The 14,872-nt window shown below is 48.6% G+C and overlaps 1 protein-coding gene and 1 long non-coding RNA gene across 51 annotated transcripts in view; one reads left to right on the top strand and one right to left on the bottom strand.

Moving 5' to 3' along the window:
* SUN1 (Sad1 and UNC84 domain containing 1) overlaps positions 1 to 13,750 on the top strand; it is a 53,953-nt gene extending 40,203 nt beyond the window's left edge. For all 50 annotated transcript variants that reach the window (XM_026011269.2, XM_026011267.2, XM_072753380.1 and 47 more), the window contains 8 exons: positions 941 to 984; positions 2,338 to 2,473; positions 3,864 to 4,118; positions 4,649 to 4,733; positions 7,527 to 7,642; positions 10,175 to 10,342; positions 11,649 to 11,741; positions 12,112 to 13,750. In XM_026011269.2, the coding sequence (XP_025867054.1) occupies positions 941 to 984; positions 2,338 to 2,473; positions 3,864 to 4,118; positions 4,649 to 4,733; positions 7,527 to 7,642; positions 10,175 to 10,342; positions 11,649 to 11,741; positions 12,112 to 12,225 (1,011 nt within the window). In that variant the 3' untranslated portion in view covers positions 12,226 to 13,750. The remainder of the gene's footprint in view (positions 1 to 940; positions 985 to 2,337; positions 2,474 to 3,863; positions 4,119 to 4,648; positions 4,734 to 7,526; positions 7,643 to 10,174; positions 10,343 to 11,648; positions 11,742 to 12,111) is intronic.
* LOC112929285 (uncharacterized) lies at positions 2,515 to 14,851 on the bottom strand. The gene is made up of 2 exons (XR_003236906.2): positions 14,651 to 14,851; positions 2,515 to 8,836 (listed from the first exon to the last, which is right to left on the bottom strand). It is a non-coding gene; the product is annotated as an uncharacterized lncRNA (long non-coding RNA).
* Between the last annotated feature and the right edge of the window lie 21 nt (positions 14,852 to 14,872).

The raw sequence follows: 14,872 nt of genomic DNA, 5'->3' as shown, positions 1-14,872 counted from the left end.
CGTGGAATCAGGTGTGTTCTGGTCACCTGGTGTGACCTCAGAATCTATGGTACAGGGTGGGGGGCACATAGAAGGAAACAAGAGGCCAGGAGAGTAGGCCTCGCTCTGCTTTGTGCAGGGGGGGTTCTGACCTCATTCAGCTGGAGTTTGAACTGATGAGGCTTCCCGATGCGGTGTGGCAGCATCAGCCCCCTGTCTCTGAATGGACATGATGAGTCCCACCTCCATGGATGGTTCTCTCCTTCCCTGTTGAAAATGACTTTTTGGAGGTGCTGGCAAGGTTCTGCTTCTTGGCTTGGGTGCTGGTGACAGGAGCTGCTTATTTTGTTTTTTTTTTTAATTTTTTTTTTAATTTTTTTTTAATTTTATTTATTTATGATAGTCATACAGAGAGAAAGAGAGAGAGGCAGAGACACAGGCAGAGGGAGAAGCAGGCTCCATGTGCCGGGAGCCTGATGTGGGATTCGATCCCGGGTCTCCAGGATCGCGCCCTGGGCCAAAGGCAGGCGCCAAACCGCTGCGCCACCCAGGGATCCCAGGAGCTGCTTATTTTGAAAATCATTAGCTGTTCCTGTGTGATTTCTGCTTCTCTGAGTATATACTGTATATCTTTTAGAAGTTTACTTTGAGGGGCGCCTGGCTGGTTCAGTTGGAAAAGCATGGGACTCTTGATCTCGGGGTCATGGGTGCAAGCCCCATACTGGGTGTGGAGATGAATTAAAAAACAAAATCTTAAAAAAAAAAAATGAGTGGTATAATCTTTTTTAGAAAGTTAACTTTGAAAAGATCCCTCCACTGCCAACCAACAGGCAGGTCTGGAAGAAAAATCACAGATAAATACATGTAGTTCAATAGAAATATGGTGTCAACGAGATGTGTGATTTATGAAATGTTAGTGTCTAACTCCTGTATTGAAACAATTCTCTCTTGTCCTTTTTAGGCTATCCAGAAGGAATTAGAACAGACCAAGCTGAGAACAGCCAGGTAGGATAATTTTCAAATGAATTAATACTTTGTCTTGCGTGTTTTTGTATAACATGGAATGCAGCAGTCATTAATCAGGGGACACTGTGCACCGCTGGTTACTGCTTTCTGGTAGAAACCCTCCTAGTGGTGTCTTTCTGGGTGGCCCTTCGTGCCACCCGAGGACAGAGAAACTCCCTGCCAGGGAGTGCTGGGAACTGAGCCGGGACCCTGGCACTGGTGGACCTCTGTGCCTGGCTCTCAGTGTCCCGCCCGCGTGTTCAGCTCTGTGCCACCCTGATTTGTTTGGCCATCCACACAGCCCTACCCCTGAGCCGTTTCCTGAGGGTGTGCTGTGTGGGCCGCTCTTCTCTGGCACCTTTATCCATGGACCCAGATTCTCCTGGAAATGTGGACTTTCCTGTTCCCCCCTACACTCTAGCTGCCTTTTTTTTTTTTTTCTCCCCACAGCCCTAATTTTATCTTTACGGGCTCTCTGCACACCCCTCCCACGTGCATCTCGGTGGGACTCCTGTGGCTCTGCTGGGGGCTGGTGGGGGAGGACAACCAGACACCAGACATTGAGCTTTCACGTCGTACCTCCTGTCTCTGGCTCCTATGTACCTTATAGATCCTGTTTCAGATTCCGTATGTCCTTCCCAAAGGATGGATTTGAGTGTTTATACATTTTACTCCCTTTCAGATCCTTTATTTCCATAAAAAGGTGTGTTGATATGCCAGTGGATGAATCCTAAATCCTAAAAGATTTATCCTGGAGTCTGTTTTTTTGAGAAATGAATCGTCTTACCAACTACACGTGCCTATAAACAAATATAGTATTGCAACGTTTTATGTTTTAATGTACAATCTCCATATAAAAATAGAATTGTTAAACTGAAGCCATACATTTCTAATACCTATTCCATTGGCTTGAAAGTTTCATGTTCAATGTTATGGTGATTATTGATAAATATTCTCATTTCTGAAATCTTTTTGTAGTTTTGGGATAGACACAGATTTTTACTGATTTATTTAAAAGATACAGGTTTTAAATACTAAATGGTTTTGAGAGCTTTCTCCTAGCACTGAAAGGGAGCCACTGGCCATAGCATGTGTTGGACAGCCTGCTTGGGCCCTTGGGCATGTGTGTGTGTGCGCACATGTGAACTGTTGATATGCATAAGGTCTCTTTGGGATTTTGACTGGAGGCTGACAGTACATTTCTGTGTTATGGGGACAGGGCGAGGTGTGTATACTATTGGCCATGATGGCCCTGGTTCCTCCTACACGTGAGTGTTACTCGTGTTTGGTTTAAGCCTATATGGCTGATGACGCCTGACTTCTTTCCCCACCCTCCTTCCCTGGACCTGGCAGTGGAGCTGAGGAAGAGCAGCGCCTCCTCTCTGTGGTTAAGCATCTGGAAGAGGAGCTGGGTCATCTGAAATCAGAACTGTCCAGTTGGCAGCATTTGAAAACCAGCTGTGAGGAGGTTGATACCATACGTGGGAAGGCAAGTTGTATAATGTTTTATCACAAAAAGGAAAAGAACACTTCAGCTGAAGTTTTAGGTTTATTAAGTTAATTTTAACTTTCTTTAGAATCTTTATTTTTCTATATTTGAAGTTTTTAAGCATTTAAAATAAAATAGTTAATACTCAGTTCTCCTGGAATTTCCTGTAATACATTCACACTCAGGCCTGCTTCTTCCTACACTTCATGTGCTTGTGGCTGCATGCCAACACATACTCGGGGGTGGGCCGTTTTGTGTTTTCAGCATAGTAGATTCACATTGCACTCTGCATCTCTGCTTCACCTTGTCACATATCAGGGGTGTTTTGTCGGGCCCAGGCATCTGTACGCAAGACAGGGAGTCCACATATTTATAGCTGCATGAACATGAATAAACAAACGTTTGAATGGCAAAAGTCATTGTAAGGCAAAGGCGGACAGTAGATTGGGAAAAAGTATTTATGATACAGATGATAAAATTATGTCTGCCCTGCAAAGAGTTTCTCAAGTTGCCAGGAAAGGAGACAGTGGGAATGTGGACAAAGCACGTAAGCAGGTCACTCAGTAGCACTGATTGGGTTTGCATGAAGGAGGAAGGGAGGATAGTCGCTTCAGTGCTGACCTCGGGAGACTGGCTTCCTGGTGGCTGACAGCACTGTGAATATCTACAATCTGGTCAGGGAGGGGAATGTCTTGGGATATTTACCAGTTATGAAGATGCATACTTTTTGAAACTAGTGCCACATTCTTGGGACTTCCCCAACAGAAGTGAAAGAGCTGGACAGACAGGCATGCGGAGGGCATGCTGAGTGTTGGAGGGTTAGCCGAGGGGCTGGAGGCAGCAGCTCACCGAGTGGCAGGGTACTGGTGCTGTGGGATGCCACAGAGATCTGTGTGTGGCCAAGCTGGGCCTTCCTGCATTTCTCTTTTGCATCTCTCTGTGCCCCTTTCTTTATAAAGCAAGAAGAGGGGGTGTGTAGACATAATGCACAAGGGCATTTCTGTCATACATATGGTGACACTTCAGTTGGTGCACCAATCCCTAAGCAGGCTGAGTTTGAAGACCGTTCTCCTCCATCTCCGCACCTGACTCAGTTTAAATGTCTGCTGAGGGGCATGCGCAGGCTGACGAGGCGGATGGGAGTACTGTCTCCTTGGTTCTCTGGGTGCGCATTGAGCTTTTCTGTTCCTGTTCTCTGTAATGTATTCCAGCATTTTTGGAAAGGTTTCCAAATTCCATGTGAAGGGAGAGAATTGTCACATTTACATTATGGATTTTTGAGAAGCTTTGTGATCATTTTGAGGTGTTAAGGTGACACAGGTGAAGCATTGGATGATTTCGTTAGAACAGTACTACAGTAACTTCATGTTCTGCTTGTGAATGGTTCTAGGTAGACGCCCAAGTCCGAGAAACTGTCAAACTCATGTTCTCCGATGGGGAGCAGGGTGGTTCTCTCAAATGGCTGCTACAGACAGTTTCTTCTCAGTTCGTGAGCAGAGATGACCTGCAGGTTTTACTACGGGATTTGGAGCTGCAGATCCTGAAGAACATTACGCACTACATTTCTGTGACTAAGCAGGTCCCAGATTCTGAAACTGTAGTATCTGCAGCAAACGAGGCAGGGATTTCCGGAATTACAGAAGCGGTAAGCACAAAATGAGAAATGTTGGCAGTGTGTCAGTGTGCGTCGTGATGGTGCTGGTGACTGAGTTGCCAGATACAGTCTCATGGGGATATGGTTATGATACAGGGGTGCTTGGTGCAGCCTAGGGTGCAGAGATGGTGTGATTGCTGCTGTATGCTGCCGGGGGGCCCTCTCGGTCCCAAAGTTCCCATTCACCTGGGTAGCCACACACCTTGTGAAATCACGCACATTTCCCAGGAATATGGCACCAGGCTTCCATCCCAAACTCTAGTTCTTGCTTTGTCCACATTCTGTGGAACCCATGGATTCTCTGGCTCTTGGTTGTCGAGACTCTGTGCCCAGGTGACAGGGCAGCACCATCCCACAGCCATGTGACAGCCCCTGCAGTGGGATATAGGACTGAACACTCCCAAGCCTGTTATCCCCAAATACAGTGAACTGAAAATGTGTCCTTGATAGAAATGTCTGGCCTTCATTTCTCCATTAATGCTGAGTTTCATCTCCCCACTTCTGCACTTGGCAATGTCCAGCAAGCACGTGTCATTGTGAACAACGCTTTGAAGCTGTATTCCCAGGATAAGACTGGCATGGTGGACTTTGCTCTGGAGTCCGGTGGTAAGTAAATGGCTCTGGTTACTGAATACAGTGGTCACCTGTTGACCAGCTGCTGCCTGTACCACTTCCCAATAGTCTAGAACCTGCTAGAACTTGTAAAAGCTGAGAAAGCACCATTCTAGGTACACCCCTCATGCTCTTGCCTTAATGTATGATCGGTTCTCCCATAGAAGGGTTGGGTTCTCCCATAGAAGGGCTGGTGGCTCACACACCACTTGGCATAAGCCCATGTAATGATGGACATCAGCAACATCCCAATTTGGGGGCATTTGAGTAGTCTTTGGGTTTTTCTAGCTATGTAAGAATTTACTGCCACAGAAACATTGGCAGTAAACATTTGATTGTTTATGATCCTGTGTGTGTAGAAGTGCCGTGACTGACTAGAGCAGCAGTTTTCCACCTGTTCCCCAGAGCTCTCAGTGGCATGAACATGTGTCCTCTAGGCCTTTAGTGAGCGGTGTGGGTCCATGCCTGCTGCAGGTGGCTGCCCCAGCCCTGTGGGAGCGTTCCCTCCGTGGGGCAGCCAGGTGACAGCTTGTGATAGCTAGCTAGCCACGGGAATGGCTCCCTCCTGATGGGGCTGCTGCTTCCATTCCTCAGAGAAGGGAAGGGAAATGTTGTGGCTCGTTAAGTCAGGGAAGCGCTGCACGAGCTCGGGACCTGGGTCCCCTGGGCCATGTGTGTTTCAGCCATCAGAACGGTGGCCTAGTGAAGCCTTGTGGTCCACACGTTTCTGTCACCTACCCCCTTGGTGATGTTGGGGATGGCACCCCCGGAGCAAGCACAGGAATGTTTCTGTGGGGAAATGGGTGAATGTCTGTACTATAAAAAAGTGGTGACATCATGTCTGTTTAGGGAAGGTTTTGCCACCATCTTTGTAACAAAAGATCTTGGTTTTATGAGTTTTAAAATTTAGGACTAGCAGACCAACAGTTAGTAGACCAACATTTTGTCTCAGAAAAGGTGGTTCTTCATGCGCGGCAGCCAGTGGAAGGATCAGAGGACCCTGCAGAGCTGCGGTGACTCAGTTTATGACTGAGCAGTGTACATGATGTCCCTGGTCAGGAGCCCGGTCCCTGCAGGCCCCACCTGGCCCAGAGCCGCTGCTGCATGTGACAACCCCCCCGTCATCCCAGGGTTGGCCCCGAGTCAGGAAGGCTCTTAACTGTTGTTGGCATATGTTTTGTGGAGAACAATTTTTTAGAATATTAAGTGATTTGGGGGGATCCCTGGGTGGCGCAGTGGTTTGGCGCCTGCCTTTGGCCCAGGGCGCGATCCTGGAGACCCGGGATCGAGTCCCACGTCGGGCTCCCGGTGCATGGAGCCTGCTTCTCCCTCTGCCTGTGTCTCTGCCTCTCTCTCTCTCTCTCTCTCTCTGTGTGACTATCATAAGTAAATTAAAAAAAAAATAAAAAAAAAATATTAAGTGATTTGAGTTTTACATTTTTGAAATTCAGTAACTTATGAAGAAAGCATTTTTAATTCAGAGACATCAAATGCTGTCTTAACCATTTAGCTGGGTAATTGTTTTGTCAGGAGTGTAACTATTCCTTACAGACTTATATGTCATTTAGAATTTTGGTTATTTTGATGTCGCTGAGCTGAACATTCTGTCATTACTCAAGGCATTCATTCACTCTGTAAGTTTGAGTATTTTTTTCTTAAAAATTTTCCGTATTTAGGGGATCCCTGGGTGGCGCAGCGGTTTGGCGCCTGCCTTTGGCCCAGGGCGCAATCCTGGAGACCCGGGATCGAATCCCACGTCGGGCTCCCGGTGCATGGAGCCTGCTTCTCCCTCTGCCTGTGTCTCTGCTTCTCTTTCTCTCTCTCTCTCTCTCTCTGTGACTATCATAAATAAATAAAAATTAAAAAAAATTTTAAAAAATGAAAAGCTTTAAAAAAATTTTTCCATATTTAAGGACACTTTTTTTTTTTTTTTTAAATGAGGATAGAATGTTTAAAAAGGTAATCCAGAGGTTCAGAAGTTCAGGTCTGATGATCATTGAGGCCAAAGTTACTTGTCATCTTGTTTAAATTCTTGGTTCTACTTGCTCACAATCAGAAGAGGAGTCTTCACACAGGCCTACGGCTGCATTTGTGCTGGGGCCGGGGGCTCTGGCAGGCCACCGCCTCTTCCCATACAAACTTCTCAGCAGTGATTATTATTACTGTTATCATTTTGTTTTGGTTTTTGAGAATTTTTTGTTGCTTCCCACACCTTTCTGTCTGCCCTATTTCCCATTGAGGTGCCTTTTTTTTTAAATGCCTTTTTTTTTTTTTTAATGGACATAAAATTCACATAACCTAAACTTCAGCCTATTAAAGCATTATGATTTGGTGTTTTTAGTGTATTCACTCCAGAATACTTGTGTTACCCTAAATAGAGTCTTAGACCTATTTGCAGACACCCCTCCATCCCCCCACCCCTGTCCCCTGAGCAGCTGTTAAGAGCATCCCATCGCTGTGGCCTATTGATAGCAGGCCCTCTCGTGACACACGTGCACCTGTAAGGGAACTCCAGCGCCTGTCAAGGCCACTGCTCTTTACTTAGAAAGAGGCAGTGTTGCTAGAGTGGAGATGGGGCACTGTTTTGGGAGGTCAAGCCTGTGTCCTGAAGCAGCTGCAGACTTTAACCTCAAACTTGGAAAGAGTCCACATGAGCCTGGGCTGATTTGGAAGTAGACAGTTCTCTGGATAAGTTAAAAACTTGAGAATGTTGAGTCCTTCCAGGAAGTCCCTGGCGGGTCAGAGGTGGGTGCAAGACCCTGAGGCAGCTGTGAATTCTGCTTTAAGGTGGGAGCATCCTGAGTACGCGCTGCTCTGAGACGTACGAGACTAAGACTGCGCTCATCAGCCTGTTTGGGATCCCACTCTGGTACTTCTCCCAGTCCCCCCGAGTTGTGATCCAGGTGAGTTGTGATCGGGGGTCCCCTCCTCCCCTTGTGTCCCTGGGACAGAAGCCAGGGGCTGCGTTGGGGCCACTTGCTCTGGTGGCATGAAGGGTGCTGACCCAAGGGCTCAGCTCGGTGGGTTCACACAAAGCAACATCCCTGTGCCACCCAGCCCCCCTCTCCCTCTTACCCCAGCTGGCTCTCTTCTCTAGCCTGTTCTCCAGCCAGTTCGTCCGTATAGCATGAGTTGCTTTTGCCATGTTGTGGCCTTGGCCATGGCTGAGGACGTCCCCTTGTGAGTCAGGCTGTACTTCCTTGGTCTGTGAAGGGGCAGAGCAGGTGGAGGCCCCACACCAGCTGGGGCTTCAGACTCTCCACGGGCTATCCCTGGGCTGCGCAGCAGCTTGTGCGTGCCTTGTGTTACACAGTTGGTCATGGAGACTGAGGAGGAAGAATTTAAATTGCCAGTATGCTTGCTTCCCCTCAGTCCTAACGTGCTTCTTTGTATTACGACTTTTTTGAAGAAAATTAAAATGATTCCTCTTGTGTAAAACATCTCTTGATAGCTGTCTTTTTATTCAAAAACAAGAATTCACAGATTAATCTAAACATAAAATGTCAGTAAACTCGGGGATCCCTGGGTGGCTCAGCGGCTTAGCACCTGCCTTCAGCCCAGGATATGATCCTGGAGTCCCGGGATCGTGTCCTGCATCGGGCTCCTGGCCTGGAGCCTGCTTCTCCCTCTGCCTGTGTCTCACCCCCCCACCCCCATGTCTATCATGAATGAATAAATAAAATCTTAAAAAAAAAAAAAAAAGTCAGTAAACTTAAAATTTCGACGCCCGGGTGCCATCCTGGTCCTCTTGTCCTTGGCAGCCGGGCTGATGTCTGGTGCATGTCGGCGGCTTCCCTGCAATCCTAAGCACCTGCCAGGCTGTCTGCTAGGGTGCCGCTGCCTCCCCTGGGCACCCGTTGGTGGCTGCTCCCAGGACCCCTCAGGCGTTGCCTTGGCTGTCAGGTGGTGCTGTTGTCAGACGGTGTAGAGGGCTTGATGCTCCTGATGTTCCCAGTAATTCCACGCTGGCCCACAGCATTGTGTCCATTACGCTATGGATCCAGTGGTCTGGAAGTAGCTGGCACTTGAGATGTTAGATGTATGTGAATGAGGGAATGCTTTGTCAGGAGAATGCCCATAGGAACTGGAGCTGTTACCTGTAATGAGATTGGAGGAATAGGTGATTGGCTAGTTAGAAGTAAAGAGAGTTTTTAAAGAATCTGGAACAGCAGACATGGGAATGGCTCTACTTCTCTGACGCAGGGGGTCACCCAAGATAGTGTCCCCCAGGCCTCATCAAATGGTCCCACCCCGGTGGAACTCAGGCAAAGCCCGCCTCCATGGCCCGGGGTACCTGTAGTGCCCCGGCAGCACCATCTGTGGACAAAGCATGATCGGCCCAGGGCCATTTTCACAGGGCAGGCAGAAAATATGCATAAACCAAGAACAAAGGATAAACCAACAATGAACATAAGCATAATCAAGTTGTGGGGGGGATCACCATGCCCCTGACCCTTCCCCTGCTGCTCCTTCTGTGTTCTCATCAGCACAGCACATCAGCTAGGCCCGTCAGGAGGTATGCTGGCTCCTGTTTTGCTATTAGAAGTCATCTCCCAACCACTATCCTTAAGCCTGTCATTTTGTATTTTTGCCAGTGTAGCTGATGGACAGCGGGAGATTGCTGGGTCAAGGGGTCGATGCCTAAGGAGCTGTGCTGGCTCTTGCCAAACGGCGCTCCCCCGCTCCCACGGCAGGCATCTTTTGGTGAGAAAGGGTAACACCCACCATTTAAATGGTGTATTCCTCTTGTTACTATGTAGGGTGGAGCATCTTTTCATGTATTTGAAGACCATTTAAATTTACTTTTTAAAAAAACAGGTTTGTCTTGTCCACGTTTGTTGAGGGTGCTGGTTGTTTTAACTGAGGAGGCACACGCCCGTGCTGGACATGGAGCCGGCCACCCTCTGGGGTTGAAGCTACAAATGCCTTTCCCCAATTTGTCTTTTGATTTTGCTTATGATTGTTTTTTACTGAGCAGGTCTTTTTTTTTTTTCTATTTCAGTATTAGTGTTTTCTTGTTTCTGTTTTTTAAGTTTTAAATTGTCAGACACATTCTTAAGGACTTGTTCCTTTACAGTTGACCCTTAACAAGGGGGAGGTTTGAGCTGAGCAGGCAGGTTTCCAGGTGTGTTTTTATAAATACAATGCTATGTGTTTCCTTTTCCTTTGATTTCCTTAATGTTTTCTTTTCTCTAGCTTCTTTCATTGTAATACAGCAGATGACATGCATACAAAATGTGTGTTGATCAACTTTATGTGCTCTGTACATAAAGTTGACTTTATGGCTTCTGGTCAACTATAGGCTGTGTGGGGTTAAGTGTGAGGGGCATCAGAAGATACAGGTGGGATTTTCACTGTGCAGGGGAGTCAGTGCCCCAGGCCTCATGCTGTTTGAGGGTCAGATGTATTGTCGATGTTCTGTGCCTCTTCCCTAGCCTGACATACATCCAGGTAACTGCTGGGCATTCAGGGGCTCCCAGGGGTACCTGGTGGTAAGGCTGTCTATGAAGATCCGCCCAACCGCCTTCACTCTGGAGCACATACCAAAGACGCTGTCGCCCACGGGCAACATCACCAGCGCCCCCAAGGACTTCGCAGTCTATGTGAGTGTGCTGGGTTCCAGCTCCCCCCCCTTGCCCCCACCAGGGCCTTCCCAAAGATGGGAAGTGGTCGTGGACACCAGTTTCCTGGGGTCACTGGCTCCTGTCCGCCCTCAGCCTCCAGTGCTGTAAGCAGATCAGATTCTGAGGGGGCCACTCCAGTGCTGTCCCACACGAAGGGCAGCTTTAGAGAGCTTGTTCGCTGCCACCCAGCCGTTGTAGACCTGGAGACTTCTGTTTGCAGAGAGCATGTGTCCGTTTGGCCATAAAGGCAGTTGTGACACCTGTATGCTTCTGAATTGACAGAAGACTTCAACATAGAAGTTGCAAAGAGAGCACCCAGGGTGCCAGAGGGGTGGTGGAAGCCATAGGGGGTCTGGAGTGCCTGCAGGCTGCTGACCTGTTGTTGCCTGCAGGTAACCATTGCTGACCTCCCTGCACCCTTTTACTCTGATCTATGCTAACCTGAAAGGTGGAAACAGCACATTTCATCTGTATTGCTGTGCATTTTACATGCATGGGTTTTTGTGGGGGGTTTTGTTTTGTTTTGTTTTGTTTTTTTGGTTTTTGTTTTTCTTCATTAATATTTTGGGATCTTAGCTTCTTTATATATATCTGAGGTTTTTTTTGTACAGAAATGTCACGTGTCCCCTACAGACACACTTCTCAGTATTGGGCTTGATGCTGTTTGGCCACATGTGCCTGTGTCCCATTGTTGCTTCCATGCATCCCACACTGAGCAGTCCTTTCCTGTGATGACACACTCCAACAGTCACCTCTATTTCCTGTTGGTGACTTCCTCCTTGTGGCGAAACACACATCAGAGTCAACCCCTGACCCGTCTTAAGCATGCATTCCCTGGATGAAGTGCATTTATGTCGCTGTCCTTCACTGAATTACCTCATCTTCCCAAACCAAGGCTCTGTCCCCATTCCACGCCATCCCCTGGCACCCCCATCTGCCCTCTGTGCCAGGAGGCCTGTTGTCCTTTCCCTGGACTCATTGGGTACCCCCAGGGTTCCACTTGGGAGCGTTGAAGGCCCCGGGGGCCCCACGGATGACAAAGGGGTCTGTGCAGTGGATAGTCTGTCCCCAGTCTCATTAGCTTGCCAGTTCTAGCAGGCTTTTCCTCACCTGTGTGACAGGAGGAAGAATACCTGCCTGGCAGGGTTGTTGTGAGTCATGTGAAGCCTTCAACAAAGGGCCTAGCATTTAACAGGCCTTCTGGAAATTACACCAGGGGGAAGCAGTCCTAGCTAACTTGGGGCCCTTCTTCCATTATTTCATGACTACATGGTTCTGGTTTCAGGGACTAGAAGATGAATACCAAGAGGAAGGGCAGCTTCTGGGACAGTTTACGTATGATCAAGAAGGGGAGTCACTCCAGATGTTTCACGTTCCAGTAAGAATTCCTTCTGTTGGAGGTGGCGGGTGGAGGTGGCAGGACACAGCTGACCTCAGCACTGCCAGGGGTACAACGTGGGCCTCCCCCTCTGAGAAAAGTCAATCTGAGCTTCCTGGCTCTTCCTGGATGAGCCTTTCTAGTTCTAGTCTATTTTGCTTTGCATACATGTGTCCTGTTCCTGAAGCTGAAGGTAAATCTATGGCTCGTGAGGAGTCCGTTTTATCTGAGCTTTGTGTCCTACAACAGACAGCAAAGGTACTGATGATTTCCAGTGTGGCTGCTTCTTGTCACATGTCAGAGTTGGAGAAGTGATTGGGCCTGGGGTGTTAACTGTGAATTAACTGTACTCTTCCCCCTTCGATTTCAGAAAAGACCTGAAGGAGCTTTCCAAATAGTGGAACTGCGGATTTTCTCCAACTGGGGCCATCCTGAATACACATGTCTCTATCGGTTCAGAGTTCATGGAGAACCCATCAAGTAAAGACTCCCCTGTCAGTTCTTGTACATTTGTATATACGAGGACAGCCTCAAACACTGGAACCCTTCCCGCACCAGGGCACCTAGGGCATTGGGGTGATGTTACCCCTCAATAAACGCTGCCCATTGCCGGTGGGAGCTGGCGCCCGGCTCGCTCTTCTGTCCACAGGAAACACTGCATGCCGAATGCCTAGCTTCCCTGAGATCCGCTGGCCACAGCCCATCTCTGGGAATCCGTCTGAACGTGCGGTTCACAAAGACATGTATGTTATTTTGGGGATTTGGTTTTGAACATAAAGCTCTTGATACTTGTATTTTCTCACCATCAGGAACAAAGTAAGCGAGGTTAGAGGTCAAAGTGTTGTTGAAGCTTTGGTATTTAGCCTTTCACTGGCCCTTCTAAAGGACTTTGGGGGCAGACCTGTTTCATCTGTTCCATCCAGCGCACATTTCTTTCAGGGAAAAACATGTCACCAAATTTCAGAGTTCTGAACTTTCTCTCCTGTTCAGCACCAGTAGTTAAGATCAGTCCCAGGTGTGGAATAACGGTTTCTCTGCTGAGTTTGCTCCTTCTCAGACAGACTTTCACAGGCTCAGTATGGCTCATGTGGTCCTGAGCTGGAAGCTGGTCTGATGTAAAAGGAGGGTGGTCTGGATCTCAGCTCTGGTGAATGGAGCAGGCAGGTCTCAGCAAGGCTCTGCCCATGGTGAGGGTGAGGGGGGGACAACTCTGGACCCCAGGAGCCCAGAAATCCAATCTTGGGGTGGCATCAGGTTTGTTTTAAATTTTGCTGCGAAGTTGAACACTAATGTGCTCTCAGCCTTTCAGAATCTTAAGTCTTTACTCCACCGATGGTTCTCTGAGGAAACCATCGAGTGTGGCTCACCATTACACTGTAGGGTTATCCTTTTTCTCACGGTGGCACTTTCTTCCTGGTTCTAGTTGGGATTTGCCTCTTAACTACAACTTTTGGCCATTCTCAATTCCTGAGACTCGTTTTGTTAATAATATTTAATATTTAGACTATTTTACTGAGCAGACTTTATAAATATTTGCAAGGCACTTAAAGTGTTACAGATGTTTTAAAAATTATTTAAGTTTTATTGGGTTAAGACCGTTCTTTCGGTGTTCTCATAAACACTGTATTTTCAGAAACAGAAAGTGATGGTGCTGACTGGAGTTTTGTGTGTACTGCACAACTGTCCTCGACTACATAAAGTAGCATTTTTTTCACTATTAGAATTGGAATTAAATAATGCCTATGCAGTTAAGTTGAATAAAATGTATACAGATGTTTCAGATATTACAACATAAATATATAAATCAAAATTTCCTATATAAAACTAAATTTGGGAGTTGGGTGGAAATATTTTGAATATTTATTTTTAAAGATGCAAAATAGGACTTTGTGCACGGTATTTTTGTAAATGCTTTTCAAAATACTGGTCTTTGGTAGTGCTTCTTTTGCCGCCACCAAATTGTTAAGATGCTATTGAAATGTTTAAATAAAGAGTTTAAATTTTTAAAAGTGCATGTGATGTTTCCAGTGAATAATAAATGGTCTATTTCTTTTCTGTTTGCCTTGTTCCTGCCCGGGAGTGTGGGGGAGGGACCGTCCCTCGTGGGGGATTGGGAGGGGAGTTCTAGATCAGCCCGTGGGTGCACGCAGGGGCCTGGGCTCTGGCCAGACCCTACTTGCCTGGGGCACCTGTTCTGTACAGGCCACTTGACAGGAGGACGAGGCAGAGAAAACGGGGGCATCCTGAGGGTGGCCACCACTGAAGGCAGGTGTGGGACACAAGCTCATCTGGAAGCCTCCCCAGGGTTAGAAGTGCCGGAGGCGCTGCGCTGAGCTGAGCCAGGGGCCAAAGGGGGGAGGAGCAGGGAGCGCCCCGGGTTGGGAAGGTCCCCTGGAGGCCGGTGCCTAGCTGACCGAGGATTTCCAGGGACAACCAGCATTCCTCGGTGGTTACCCTTCTGCAAACCCCTCTGCCCAGTCCATTTGTCCACCGCCGCTCAGACGACCCTTCTGTGTCTCCCTGGTTCCTTACGGACCAGCTCCTGGAGCTGACCTGCGCTTGCACACAGGCACCGCTCCCACTGAACCGGTCCCCACGGGTCGACGTTTCTTTAAAACGACACCTGTGCAAACAGGGAACACTCCGAACTCCATACCCTGGAGCATCTGGAGAGCTGGCTGCCCCTGCAATCCAGGGAGCCTTCACAGGGGCCGACGGGCTGTGCTCCCTCCCCATCCTTGTCCACTGCGCGCATCCCTGTCCCCGTCCTCGTCCCCCCGCCCTCCAGCTCCGCGCCAACAGGCGGTTCTGTGTCCAGGGGAGCCGGGGACCTGCTCGATCCCGAACAGTGACCTGGACTCCGACCCCTCTCTGGTTCCCAAACAGGACCCGGCTTTAATCCCCCTCACCTCCCCAGTGCGGCCGGCGGCACAAGGCACGGAAACATGACTTTCATTTCAGAATCTTGGCGTCCCAACGGCCCCAACCCGGCCGGCCTGAGGCCGCGGGTCCCTCGCGCTGGGTACACCCGCGACGGGCGGGCGGGCGGGCAGGCAGGACACGACGCCCCGCCGTGACGTGCCGCCGCCATTGTGGCGCCAGCCTGCCCAGCCGCGGTCACGTGCGCGCGC

The sequence above is a fragment of the Vulpes vulpes genome, chromosome 3, assembly GCF_048418805.1.
Source record: "Vulpes vulpes isolate BD-2025 chromosome 3, VulVul3, whole genome shotgun sequence".
NCBI classification, from domain to species: domain Eukaryota; kingdom Metazoa; phylum Chordata; class Mammalia; order Carnivora; family Canidae; genus Vulpes; species Vulpes vulpes.
The sequence above is the reverse complement of the archived record's forward strand: the minus strand, read 5'-3'. Positions and strand labels throughout refer to the sequence as shown.